We start from the raw sequence: 15,000 nt of genomic DNA, 5'->3' as shown, positions 1-15,000 counted from the left end.
CGGGTGGTGGTGTTGGTGTGTGGTGAGCGGGTGGTGGTGTTTGTGGTGTGGTGTTGGTGTGTGACGTGGTGGTGGTGTTTGTTGATGTGGACAGCGGGTGGTGGTGTTGGTGTGTGACGTGGTGGTGGTGTTGGTGTGGTCAGTGGGTGGTGGTGTTTGTTGGTGTGGTCAGTGGGTGGTGGTGTTTGTTGGTGTGGTCAGTGGGTGGTGGTGTTTGTTGGTGTGGTCAGTGGGTGGTGGTGTTTGTTGGTGTGGTCAGCGGGTGGTGGTGTTTGTGTTCAGGTGGTGCTCGTGCTGCCCGTTTTTGTTTTGTTTTTGTTTGTTTGTTTTTCGCGGTTTCTCTATTAGTTCTTTTCTTAATGAGTAGAAAGTAAACAGTATGTAATATAAGTGTTTAACCACACACACGCACGAACGCGCGCGCAGGCACACACACACACACACACACACACACACACACACACACACACACACAGGCAAGAAAAAATAGTAATAGATTTATATTAAAGCTTAAAGCCAAAACAATGAAGAACAAAACAGACAAATAATGAAAGCATTATACAAATTATTCCCATCAAGTCACAGACAGCAGCACCACTGACTCAACAACCATCAGTAAAGTAACTTCTGGGTAAAAAAAAAAAATACCAAACAAAAAAAAACGTACTTTCACTCTTGAGTGGTATTAGACGTGTGATATATATATATATATATATATATATATATATATTTTGTGTGTGTGTGTGTGGATAAAAGAGGAATGTTTTTTATGTGTTTTTTGTTGTTGTTGTTTACAATGCAAGGATTAATGAGGAGAGTGCAGTATTCACCCCGCTCGTAGATACATATTGAAAATATTTTAACACCAATAAACTTTTCTTTTTTTTAAGTAACCAGTGCAGTAATGTCTGTAAGTCAGTTTAGAAAAAACGCTCCACTGTGGACAATGCAACTGGGATCCAGCAATGATCCAGTCACTGAGTCAGCGTGGAGGGAGAAGGGTGGAGTTTGGAGGGGGGGGAGGGGGGCTGAGGGCTGTTGAATGTGGGTCTGGACCTTGGACACGATGCTGTGAGTCACAGAGGCCAGGCTGTTGACAGTTGTCCCCGCCACGTGGCCTCACCACAGGGTCACAGCAGTGATAAGAGTTGAAGGACCTGCTGGCTGACGGCCATGATGAACGTGGAGTTGTTCAGCAGCATCCCTGACGTGTGGAAGTGGTACAGCGTCATTTCCACACAGTCCTCCACACAAGGAGGAGGGTTACAGCGTCATTTCCACACAGTCCTCCACACAGTCCTCCACACAGTCCTCCACACAAGGAGGAGGGTTACAGCGTCATTTCCACACAGTCCTCCACACAGTCCTCCACACAAGGAGGGTTACAGCGTCATTTCCACACAGTCCTCCACACAAGGAGGAGGGTGGCAGAGTGGTAAAGACCTTATCTGCCAGTACAGTGACCGTGAGAGTGAGGGTTCGATTCCCACTCACGCCCTTTCTCCCGAGTTTGACTGGAAAATCAAACGTCAAGCGTCTACTTACTTATTCAAATGAGACGATGAACCCAGGTCCAGTTTGCAGCAGGCACTTTTCACGCAGAACAAGAACCCATCGCGACCTAAGTGTTGTCCTCTGGCAAAATTCTGTGGAAGAAATCCACTCTGATAGCTACACAAATATGATTATGCATACACTCAAGACCTGACTAAGCGCGTCGGGTTATGTTCCTGCCAAGCAGATGTGGTGTAGCGTATGTGGATTTGTCCAAATGCAGTGACACCCTTGAGAAACTGAGACTGAATGTCATTTTCATACCCCTTGCGCATACCAAATCCTTTTATTTGAAGCCAATAAAATCTTGAAGTGGTACAGAACTGATGATGATAATGATGATATGGATACTAACACAGTGCCTATCCTCGGTCGCAGCGGACCAAGCTGAAAGCCCTAAGTTACAAACACAACATTTTTGACATGGACAGGCTGCCTGCCAAGGTAGAGCCGACCGAACTGAGACTGAGACTGAAAGTGAAAGTGAAACCGGAAACTGCACACACGCTTGTTGTTTCAGGACCACTGGCCAGCGCGCTGACCAACCGCTACGGGTGCCGGGTGGTGACGATCGCAGGGGCCATCATCTGTGCGGCCGGCTTCATCCTCAGCGTGTTCACCCCCAACCTCTATTTCCTCTATTTCTCCTCGGGAATCATGGCAGGTGCCTCCCTCCGCTTTGACTCTTCTCTTTTGCACTGCTGGAGCTTTTCTGGGGAATGGGGGGGTGTTGTTCGTTATTGTTGTTTTTGTCACGAACGTCGTTTTTTTTGTTTTGTTTTTAGGTTTGGGTTGTGAGTAACTGTTTAAAAGGTTGACTCTTTGCACTGTAAGCTTTGAGCACCGGATGGTGTTGTTATTTGCTGTTGTTTTGTCATTCATGAACGTCGTTTATTTTAGGTTTGGATTTTGAGTAGTAGAGTACTAGAATCATTTGTTTGTATTTATGGGTAGTCTTTGCATGAATATATATATATATATATATATATATATGTATGTGTGTGTGTGTGTGTGTGTGTGTGTATTTATATATATACATTTATAAATAGATAGGTAGATGGACAGATAGATAGGTACATAGGTGCATAGATAGGCACATAGGTACATAGATAAGGTAATAAAAACATTAAAAAAAACGAAATATAGACACAGCTTGCCAGTTTTCATATTGAGCACACAATGAAATCACAAAATGACAGTTTTTTTCTTATTCAAAAAGAGGCAGTCAGCATCTGTTAAAGCATTTTTAAGTCATTTTTTTTTGGGGGGGGGGGTTCTTAATGATATACACGTGTTCCATCCATGTGTTGTGTGTAAAGGATTCCGGTCATGTAAAGCTGCTTGTGACCGTACGACATGCTAGAGAAAACCTTGTTGACTGATGGCACATCCAGTCATGAACGTTGTTCTTGTTGCTTTTTCCTCCAGAGAAGAATAAAGGCCGCTGAGATAGGAAGTGATTAGAGTCACTGCCATGTAAGTGTTAAAGATGGGTCATTGAACAACTGAACTGTGCATACTGATCAAATCACCATACTTTGTTGTGCTGATGCAGCTTTCTGCATGCTTGGCTTGTTTGTTTGATCTGGTAATGATGTTAGTTTTTTTGACAATAATGCAAATGCACGAATAAGAAAAAAAAGAGGGTGTCGCTATACTGCAATGACTTGCTGTCCCTATGGGAGAGCAACTCTGAATTTCATACAGAGAAATCTGTTGGGACAAAATGCAATACCATGCAACACAGCACGATGCAACACAACACAACGCAATGCAAAACAGTGCAATGCAATACAATAGTATACAATACAATGCACTGCAATAAGATACTATAGTATACAATACAATACAGTACAATAGTACACAATACAATGCAGTGCACTACAGTACAATAGTACACAATACAATGCAATGCACTGCAGTACAATAGTACACAATACAGTGCAGTGCACTACAGTACAATAGTACACAATACAATGCAGTGCACTACAGTACAATAGTACACAATACAGTGTAGTGCACTACAGTACAATAGTACACAATACAGTGCAGTGCACTACAGTACAATAGTACACAATACAGTGTAGTGCACTACAGTACAATAGTACACAATACAGTGCAGTGCACTACAGTACAATAGTACACAATACAATGCAGTGCACTACAGTACAATAGTACACAATACAGTGCAGTGCACTGCAGTACAATAGTACACAATACAATGCAGTGCACTACAGTACAATAGTACACAATACAATGCAGTGCACTACAGTACAATAGTACACAATACAGTGCAGTGCACTGCAGTACAATAGTACACAATACAATGCAGTGCACTACAGTACAATAGTACACAATACAATGCAGTGCACTACAGTACAATAGTACACAATACAGTGCAGTGCACTACAGTACAATAGTACACAATACAATGCAGTGCACTACAGTACAATAGTACACAATACAATGCAGTGCACTACAGTACAATAGTACACAATACAATGCAGTGCACTGCAGTACAATAGTACACAATACAATGCAGTGCACTACAGTACAATAGTACACAATACAGTGCAGTGCACTACAGTACAATAGTACACAATACAGTGCAGTGCACTGCAGTACAATAGTACACAATACAATGCAGTGCACTACAGTACAATAGTACACAATACAGTGCAGTGCACTGCAGTACAATAGTACACAATACAGTGCAGTGCACTACAGTACAATAGTACACAATACAGTGCAGTGCACTACAGTACAATAGTACACAATACAGTGCAGTGCACTACAGTACAATAGTACACAATACAGTGCAATGCACTACAGTACAATAGTACACAATACAGTGCAGTGCACTACAGTACAATAGTACACAATACAATGCAGTGCACTACAGTACAATAGTACACAATACAATGCAGTGCACTACAGTACAATAGTACACAATACAATGCAATGCACTACAGTACAATAGTACACAATACAATGCAGTGCACTACAGTACAATAGTACACAATACAATGCAATGCACTACAGTACAATAGTACACAATACAATGCAGTGCACTACAGTACAATAGTACACAATACAATGCAATAATATACAATACAATACAGCACAATACAGTGCAATAGTATATAATACAACACAGCAAAACAAAACACAACAGCACAGCAAAACACGACACAGCAAAACACAACACAGCAAAACACGACACAGCAAAACACGACACAGCAAAACATGACACAGCAAAACACAACACAGCAAAACATAACACAGTAAAACACAACACAGCAAAACACAACACAGCAAAACACGACACAGCAAAACATGACACAGCAAAACACAACACAGTAAAACACAACACAGCAAAACACAACACAATACAGCACAACACGACACAGTAAAACACAACACAGCAAAGCACAACACAGCAAAACACAACACAGCAAAACATGACACATCAAAACACAACACAACACAGCAAAACATGACACAGCAAAACAACAAAGTAAAACACAACACAGTAAAACACAACACAACACAGCAAAACATGACACAGCAAAACATGACACAGCAAAACACGACACAGTAAAACATGACACAGCAAAACACGACACAGCAAAACACAACACAGTAAAACACAACACAGCAAAACACGACACAGTAAAACACAACACAGTAAAACACAACACAGTAAAACACGACACAGCAAAACACAACACAGCAAAACACAACACAACAAAACACAACACAACACAGCAAAACACAACACAGCAAAACACAACACAACACAGCAAAACACAACACAGCAAAACACAACACAGCAAAACACAACACAGCAAAACACGACACAGCAAAACATGACACAGCAAAACACAACACAGCAAAACACAACACAATACAGCGCAACACAACACAGCAAAACACAACACAGCAAAACACAACACAACACAGCAAAACACAACACAGCAAAACACAACACAGCAAAACATGACACAGCAAAACATGACACGACACAGTAAAACATGACACAGTGAAGCGCAACACAGCAAAACACGACACAGTAAAACATGACACAGCAAAACATGACACAGCAAAACACGACACAATACAGCGCAACACAACACAAAACAACACAGCAAAACAACATGACACAACACAGCAAAGCACAACTGAACACGACACAGCAAAGCACAAAACAGCAAAACACAAACACAGCAAAACACGACACAACACAGTAAAACAACACAGCACAACAGAACACAACACAACTCAACACAACACAGCAAAACACAATGCAACACAACACAACAAAAAAGCACAAGACAGCACAACACAACACAGGTAAACACAACGCAACGCAGCACAACGCAACACAGCAAAACACAACACAGCAAAACACAACGCAACACAACACAGCAAAACACAACACAACACAGCAAAACACAACAGAACACAGCAAAACACAACGCAACACAGCAAAACACAATGCAACACAGCACAACGCAATGCAACACAGCACAACGCAACACAACACAACACAGCAAAACACAACACACCGCATTACAGCAAAACACAACGAAACACAGCACAACACAACACAGCAGTACACAACGAAAGAGTGGTGATCACACACACACACACACACACACACACACACACACACACACGCACACACACGTCCTGACCACCAACGTAATGAAGACACTCAGTCCAGCTGTGGGTGCCGCTGTTCCCCCCAGGTCTGGGCTTCGGCCTCATCTACCTGCCGGCCATCGTCAGCGTGGCCCAGTACTTCGAGAAGCGGCGCTCCTTCGCCACGGGCCTAGCGGTGTGTGGCTCGGGCTTCGGAACCTTCATCATGGCGCCCATCACAGAGCTGCTGTTGCAGGAGTACAGCTGGCGCGGGGCCATGCTCATCCTGGGTGGGGTCATCCTCAACGTCACCGTGTGCGGCGCCGTCTTCAGGCCGCTGGAGGCAGGGGGCTCTGTTGCCCAGTCCGAGGAGGACAGCGAGAAGGGGGACGTCGAGAAGGAGGCGGTGGAGAAGACCTTGCCCGAGGACCAGGCCTTGCTGAACAAGGTGGTCAGTGTTGACGGCGACAACCACGACCACGATGTCCCCCGCTGCAAACTGGCCGACTTTGGTGACCGCAACTTTGAAATCAAGGTGGTGGCGGCTGAGCCCTGTGATCAGGGAGGGAAGGAGGGGGAGGGGAGCGAGGGTCTGCCCCTCAACTCGAGGAAGCACGTGGCCTGGCTCAGCAACAGCCACCACGACCTGGCGGCGCCCCCTGCGGGTGGCGAGCCACACAACGTGGACCTGGCCAAGATCGCCAGGTCGGATGGCGCGCTGCACCGACTGCAGAGGCCGCAGGGACCCGAGCACCGCCGTCGCCTCCTGCGCCAGCACTCAATCAGCACCGCCTGCAGCCGCCCGGTGGGGCGCAAGGACGTGTTCTACACGGGGTCCCTGCAGAACATCCCCATGTTCCGCTCCCACCACGACCTGTACATCACCAGCATCACCTCCGTCAACAAGGTCAGGAAGCTTGTTTTGTGTGTGTGTGTTTGGGGGGGCCGGGGGGGGGGTCCGTCTTCTGTGTGGTCTGGTGGGGCGGGCGGGGGGGGGGGATGAGGTGGGGGTAAAGGGGTGGCGGGGATGGAGCAGTGGGTGTGTGGCCTGGCCCTGTGGTGATGTTGCCCAGACTGGGATGAGAGTTTCGTCAGGATCAAGTCTCTCACACTTACTGAATTTTTTTTTTTTTTTTTGTTAATGTTTTGTATCAAATATTTTGTTGCCTGAGTTTGTCGGAAGTCTTTCAGTCACATGTTGATTTCTGCATCCTGAGTAACACACAGGAACCACCCCCGAAAACGGAGTATAGCTGCCTACATGGTAGGGTAAAAACGGTCATCCACATATATTAAGCCCACTTATGTATATACAAATGAAAATGGGAGTTGCAGTCCGCGAACGAAGAGGAACAAGAATGGGGGGGATACACAAACCATTCCATCATAAGCAGACGTCTTTCCATCAGTGAAATGCAAATCACTGCAGGTCTCATCGTCATACCCTTTTTGTTGTTTATATGTTTGTTTGTTTGTTTTGTTTGTTTCTTTAAGCACTTTTTTTCACAGGTTCAATAGTATTTTACTGGATGATGATTGATGACGATGTCATTGAAATGAGAACTCAGACCATCGCCATTTTGTTGACTCACTTGTGTAAACAAAGTGAGTCTATGTTTTAACCCGGTGTTCGGTTGTCTCTGTGTGTGTGTGTGTGTGTGTGTGTGTCCGTGGTAAACTTTAACATTGACATTTTCTCTGCAAATACTTTGTCAGTTGACACCAAATTAGGCATAAAAATAGGAAGAATTCAGTTCTTTCCAGTCATCTTGTTTAAAACAATATTGCACCTCTGGGATGGGCACAAAAAAATAAAAAATGAAGCCAAATTATATGCAAACTGCATCTACTGTTATATTTATATTTTTTGTATTCTCTAAACTTAGCACTTTGATCTGATATTCTGACACAACAACAAGAGCAGTCATTATTATCATTTTTTGTTCAAACAGGAACTTCTTTTGGAAGTTTTATTTATTTTGGAAACGTTTTGGTGCAGATAGTAAAAAAGGGAAATTACTCTGTAATTAATGCTAGGGGACTTAATTTGCTTTAAACTGATCTTTTTCATCTTAAACATTACATTTTGAAATTATACTCAATACATAAAAAGCTTGTGTGTTTTACTCTCAGTGTACAGGGCTTTCACTATGTTCATTCGCCCAAGTGGTCTTTTTCGGAAAATACTAAAATCAATACGACGAGTGGACAATACAGGTCTGTTGGCTGAGCCCGGAAGGTCGGGGGCAAAAATCAATTGCGTACACATATTTATACACATTCAAAGCGCGTGCTCATATTCTTCGCGAACGCGAACGACGCCATTTTGTTTCAAGTTGTTGACCTGCCCGTTCAATCCTATATTCAATGGACAATACACGATAACATGTGATGGAAAGTTGGAGAAGGAGACTGTTAAATATTTATTCAGAGAAAGATTTGTGAACGCCTCATCACTTACCGGATTATGCCCCAAACTGCCATAAAAAATATCCACAGAATCAGTCGGAATTCACAGTTAAAAATTGTAAACCATGCGAGTTAATACCCTTGAACTGATCACGATGAAACGAAAAAATTTCCAGTCTTGACTTTTCTCAAAATGAAGTCCTTTTCACTTCTTACGACGTTTAGAAGTACTTGTACTTGGCTCTACATGTTATTAGTTTAACAAAATACTAAATTTTCATATCAACTTTAAAACTATAAAACTAGAATGAACATAAAAGAGAAATTGAATCGACCGTGTCGTACTACATTCCCGGCGTGTGTAACTAAACTTGTACATATATCTAGATCTAGTGAAAACGGCTAAATGTTGCAGTGTGATTGCGGCGATAGCCATTAAAAAGAATTTTTTTTATTGCCGTTAAAGATTTTTTGAATGCCCAAGATACACCAGAATAATATGATTTAAACAGCGTTCTCACTGCGATTTTTTTTTTTTTTTTTCTCAAGGCCTGACTAAGCGCGTTGGGTTACGCTGCTGGTCAGGCATCTGCTTGGCAGATGTGGTGTAGCGTATATGGTTTTGTCCGAACGCAGTGACGCCTCCTTGAGCTACTGAAACTGAAACTGAAACTCTCACTGCGAATACCGCAATTGATTTATCGCCCTTTAAAAAAGTATGTTCAAATGTTAAATTTTAGAACGTCAGTTAAGGAGCCACGATAGTGTAATAGATAAGGCAGTTTCTTCTCACCCGAACACGCGGGGTTCGAATCTGGTTAGGACTTTTTTTTTCTTTTTTTTTTTTAAACGCGAAGCTTTATAATAACAAATACAGAACACATTTTAACGATTAGATTTTTTTTTTTTTTTAAAGTGTATCACAAGTGAGTCTTGAAGGCCTTGCCTCTCTTGTTGTTGTTGTTTTCATGTTGTGTTTCTTGCAGGTAGAGGAAGAGACGACGGAGAAGCGCAGTAGCTGAATAGTGATGACGATGTCAATGAAATGACAACTCACACCACAGCCATGTTGTTGTGTTTCCTGCAGATAGAGGAGGAGACAGAGGACGAGCCCAGCAAGTGCTGTGGTGTCACCGTGCCCTCCGAGTTCCGCGAGGCCTTCCAGGAAATGATGGACTTCTCCTTGCTCAGGAACCCCGTGTTCCTCATGTTCGCCGTCTCCAACTTCTTCACCTCCATCGGCTTCAACATGCCCTTCATCTTCCTGCCAGACCGGGCCAAGCTTGTCGGTGAGTTGGGGGGGGGGAGTTGGGGGGGAGCAAATTGGAGGGAGAGCTGGGGCTTGAGGGGGAGGGTGGAGGGGCTGGTTGGGGGGCGGGGGGGGGGGAGAGCTGGGGCTAGAGGGGGAGGGTGGAGGGGCTGGTTGGGGGGGGGGAGAGCTGGGGCTAGAGGGGGAGGGTGGAGGGGCTGGTTGGGGGGGGGAGAGCTGGGGCTAGAGGGGGAGGGTGGAGGGGCTGGTTGGGGGGTGGGGAGAGCTGGGGCTAGAGGGGGAGGGTGGAGGGGCTGGTTGGGGGGTGGGGAGAGCTGGGGCTAGAGGGGGAGGGTGGAGGGGCTGGGGGGGAGAGCTGGGGCTAGAGGGGGAGGGTGGAGGGGCTGGTTGGGGGGGGGAGAGCTGGGGCTTGAGGGGGAGGGTGGAGGGGCTGGTTGGGGGGGGGGAGAGCTGGGGCTAGAGGGGAAGGGTGGAGGGGCTGGGGGGGAGAGCTGGGGCTAGAGGGGGAGGGTGGAGGGGCTGGTTGGGGGGGGAGAGCTGGGGCTTGAGGTGGAGGGGCTGGTTGGGGGGGGGGGAGAGCTGGGGCTAGAGGGGGAGGGTGGAGGGGCTGGTTGGGGGGGGGGGGAGAGCTGGGGCTAGAGGGGGAGGGTGGAGGGGCTGGGGGGGGGAGAGCTGGGGCTAGAGGGGGAGGGTGGAGGGGCTGGTTGGGGGAGGGGGGGCAGAGAAGCTAGTTGAAGGAATGGGGTGAGGGAACTGTGTGGATGCTTGATTGGTTGCAGGGTTTCTTGTGTGTTGTTTGTTGTTGTTTTTGTATAAAAATATTTACTTCATTTTTAATCTTTTCAAATTCCATCTCCGGGTTACCTTTTTCTGTCGCAGCATTACAAGAAATCGTTCTGTTTTCTTTGTTTGTTTGTTGTTGTTGTTGTTTTTTAATATTCTGTGACATATTGACACATGTTCATTCTTAAGCAATGAAAAAAGAAAAATTCTGTTCATGTCATATGTGTATGTGAATAAATTAAACCAAGACGCATGTAAATAAAGCAGCCCATCACATACAGTCACATAGAGACAGTCACATACATACCACATGCACACATGCGCGCAGCACTTCCGTAAATGAAAAAAAAATAATGATCATCAAAAATGAAGTGTAGATGTTGATTGTGTCTTTGATGATGATGATGATGATATGGATACTTATAACTTATATAGCATCTATTCTCGGTCAGAGACCAAACTATAAGTGCTTTACAAACACGGGGTCTTTTGCACAACAGGCTGTCTTCCTGGGTGGAGCCGACTGACGGCTGCCACTGGGCGCTCATCATTCGTTTCCTGTGTCATTCAGTCGGGTTACAGTCATGCTCACACACACACACACTCACACAGATATGTAACGTTTTTATGTGTAAGACCGTTTTATTTATTTACCCTGTCATGTAGGCAGCCTGACTCCATTATGGGGTGTGTGTACGCTGGGTATGTTGTTGATTCCATAAAGCCCTGAACACTGACATGGATTTCGGGATCTTCAACATGCGCATTCGATCTTCTGCGTGTGTGTAGGCACACGAAGGGGGTTCAGGCACTAACAGGTCTGCATGTATGTTGCTTTGCTGGTATGAGGATGGTGGCAGTCGATAGCCTCCATTGCTATCCGTGGGCTCAGTCTGCAGGTCGGTCCACACTTGAGAAGTTTTGATGTGACCACTTTACTTGCACGCTCAGTTCACATTCACTCCCTGCTTGCAGTCAGCTCAACGCTGTGCTACAGAATTTGTTTTTACGCCTGTTTTGAGTAAGGATGCAGGTTTCCAGCTGAATTATCAAAACGGTATCAAGGATAAATATAGATGTAGAAATATTATATGTGTGAATGTGTTTATCCTGTTACACCTGTGTGTGTGTGTGTGTGTGTGTGTGTGTGTGTGTGTGTGTTATGTTTGTCACTGTAAATACCATTTTGTGCAAAGTGTGTACATCAGCAAACTGTGTCCATTCATTAGAGTGAAAGTGTAAATGACCTTGTCTGCGTGTTTATAAATGCTGTTTTGTAGACATCCATGACTGTCACTGTTTTCATAGTCTGTCTACTTGAGAAAGATACTCGCATGTAAACATGTGTACACGTATGTTGACAAGCAAGCCATATATTTCTAATCTAAAGCCCCAGTATTAGATCAGAAGTGTGTATCTTCATTACAGACCCCCAAAAATCAAAATTCAGACAGTACTGAAAGTAACATGAAGTGTTCATTAAATGTTTTTTGGTTAATATATTAACAAATTTTGAGTGTAGCCTCGCCTTTTCCATCTTATTTGCCACTGCAGTGTCTGTGTGAAGGCCTGGGTTTGATTCATGCACTCACCCTTTCTCCCATGTTGGACTGGGAAATCAGACTGAGTGTCTTGTCGTTCAGATGAGATAAGATGAGGTCCGGTGTGCAGCACGCACTTGGCGCACTGAAAAAGAACCCATGGCAACAAGATCAAGTGTTGCCCCCTGGCAATATTCTGCAAAAGAAACCCACTCTGATGGATATACAAATATGTTATGCATGCACTCAAGTCCTGACCAGCAGGTTGGATTAAGCGTCTATCAGGCATCTGCCTTGCAGATGTGGTGTAGCGTATATGGATTTGTCCAAGCACAGTGACACCTCTTTGAGAAAGTGAGCCAGGAATACTGTGGACATGTGTGTGACGCTGACTGTTGTGACAATGCCCGGCCTCCACAGAAGGCGCCTCGTGAAGAGACATGCATACAAGTGTTACCAGCAGCCGTGTATGTTCTTGTCTGATACCGCTGTGTGTTTGTCAGTGTGTATAGCTTCATTCGTCAGAAATCCGAATTCACCCACTACTGCAACCAGCATAAAAGTGTACCGTGAATGTTTGCTTGTTGGGTTTTTTTGATAATGAATTCACATGTAGTGTTAGCAGTTTGCACTTTTTTTGTCTTGATCCTGACTCAGACAAAATGCCCCGTGCCCCAGTCAGACAAAATGCCCTGTGCCCCATTCAGACAAAATGCCCTGTGCCCCATTCAGACAATGCCCCATGCCCCATTCAGACAAAATGCCCCGTGCCCCATTCAGACAAAATGCCCCATGCTCCATTCAGACAAAATGCCCTGTGCCCCATTCAGACAAAATGCCCTGTGCCGTCCTATGCCCTATTCAGACAAAATACCCCGTGCCCCATTCAGACAAAATGCCCTGTGCCCCATTCAGACAAAATGCCCTGTGCCGTCCTATGCCCCATTCAGACAAAATACCCCGTGCCCCATTCAGACAAAATGCCCTGTGCCGTCCTATGCCCCATTCAGACAAAATACCCCGTGCCCCATTCAGACAAAATGCCCTGTGCCCCATTCAGACAAAATGCCCCGTGCCCCATTCAGACAAAATACCCCGTGCCCCATTCAGACAAAATGCCCCATGCCCCATTCAGACAAAATGCCCCGTGCCCCATTCAGACAAAATGCCCCATGCCCCATTCAGACAAAATGCCCCGTGCCCCATTCAGACAAAATACCCCATGCCCCATTCAGACAAAATGCCCTGTGCCCCATTCAGACAATGTCCCATGCCCCATTCAGACAAAATACCCTGTGTCCCATTCAGACAAAATGCCCCATTCAGACAAAATGCCCTGTTCCCCATTCAGACAAAATGCCCTGTGCCGTCCTATGCCCTATTCAGACAAAATGCCCTGTGCCCCATTCAGACAAAATGCCCTGTGCCCCATTCAGACAAAATGCCCTGTGCCGTCCTATGCCCTATTCAGACAAAATGCCCTGTTCCCCATTCAGACAAAATGCCCTGTGCCGCCCTATGCCCCATTCAGACAAAATGCCCTGTGCCCCATTCAGACAAAATGCCCTGTGCCGCCCTGTGCCCCATTCAGACGAAATGCCCCATGCCCCATTCAGACAAAAAGCCTTGTGCCCCATTCAGACAAAATGCCCCATTCAGACAAATGCCCTGTGCCCCATTCAGACAAAATGCCCCATTCAGACAAAATGCCCCACGCCCCATTCAGACAAAATGCCCCATTCAGACTAAATGCCCTGTGCCCCATTCAGACTGTTTCAAGGTGGCCTCAGAGCGTATAGATTAATTCATACTCTTCAAAAATCATAGCAGATCTACAGTTCTTCCGGTAGGTATTATGTCATTGGTGATTGACAAAGAAAACATATTTAATATGCATCTTGTAGATGAAATAAAAAAATTTAAAAAAAGAAAGATAAAAAGAAAAAAAATCCAGAGAATAATCAGAATGATGAATTTAATGATTCACTATCAAATATATTTTTGCTTGTCAGTAATTTTGAAATCATAGTGAACGGTCCTCACATAAAAACATAGCCATAGAAAAGAATAGACTAGAACAGAATAGATCTTTATTACCAAGTGTACCAGGATCACAAGGATTACCGGGGAAGGTGGGGGTGGGGGGCACAGTGGTTTGGGCGTTAAGTCCTATGTCAGCATCTCGAATTCAGGGACTTATTATACTGGCAGTTTTTGTGCATAGATGAAATGGTTGTGACCTTTGATAGACGTTGTAACCCATTTTCAGTGGTTTTCGATTCTATTTTGAGGGTTTTGATTTTGATGCAGATTCAGTCGCTTAACTACCGTGCGACCATCCTGCTCTTTCTGTTTATGGCCCCACAAACCATGAAAATGTAAAATAAATAAATAAATGAACAAATAAATAAATAAATGAATAAATAATTTTTTTTTTAAAACATGGTGGCTTGAGATGACAAGTGTCGGTTCAGGTTCATGTTATGGGTATATAGGAACTTCATGTCAGATTATGCCTCATTCTTGTTATGATCAGAAGGGTGGATTACATGCAGCGTGTCATTTCTCATATGCCTCCATTGCAAAACACACAAAGGGCTTCGTTTCGTTTAATTAGGTCCCAGAATTTAGGACGGTGAAACAGGACACCACCTTTGGAACGGGATACAGGTGACGGAAGGTGTGTGGGAGGCGTGGCTGGTGGAAAAAAGGGGGTCATTGGGACTTCTCGTTTTATAGTCCTCACCAGCTGGTGCCGACCAAAACAGATCTCAGGACAGACTCACATGCATGCAGGCA

At 44.9% G+C, this 15,000-nt stretch overlaps 1 protein-coding gene across 1 annotated transcript in view; it reads left to right on the top strand.

Moving 5' to 3' along the window:
• LOC143288837 (monocarboxylate transporter 12-like) overlaps positions 1-15,000 on the top strand; it is a 27,850-nt gene that overhangs the window by 1,116 nt on the left and 11,734 nt on the right. The window contains exons 2-4 of the mRNA XM_076597483.1: positions 2,075-2,218; positions 6,306-7,105; positions 9,695-9,896. Of these exons, the coding sequence (XP_076453598.1) occupies positions 2,075-2,218; positions 6,306-7,105; positions 9,695-9,896 (1,146 nt within the window). The remainder of the gene's footprint in view (positions 1-2,074; positions 2,219-6,305; positions 7,106-9,694; positions 9,897-15,000) is intronic.

The sequence above is a fragment of the Babylonia areolata genome, chromosome 13 (genome assembly GCF_041734735.1).
Source record: "Babylonia areolata isolate BAREFJ2019XMU chromosome 13, ASM4173473v1, whole genome shotgun sequence".
NCBI classification, from domain to species: Eukaryota; Metazoa; Mollusca; class Gastropoda; order Neogastropoda; family Buccinidae; genus Babylonia; species Babylonia areolata.
This window is presented reverse-complemented; position numbering and strand designations above follow the sequence as displayed.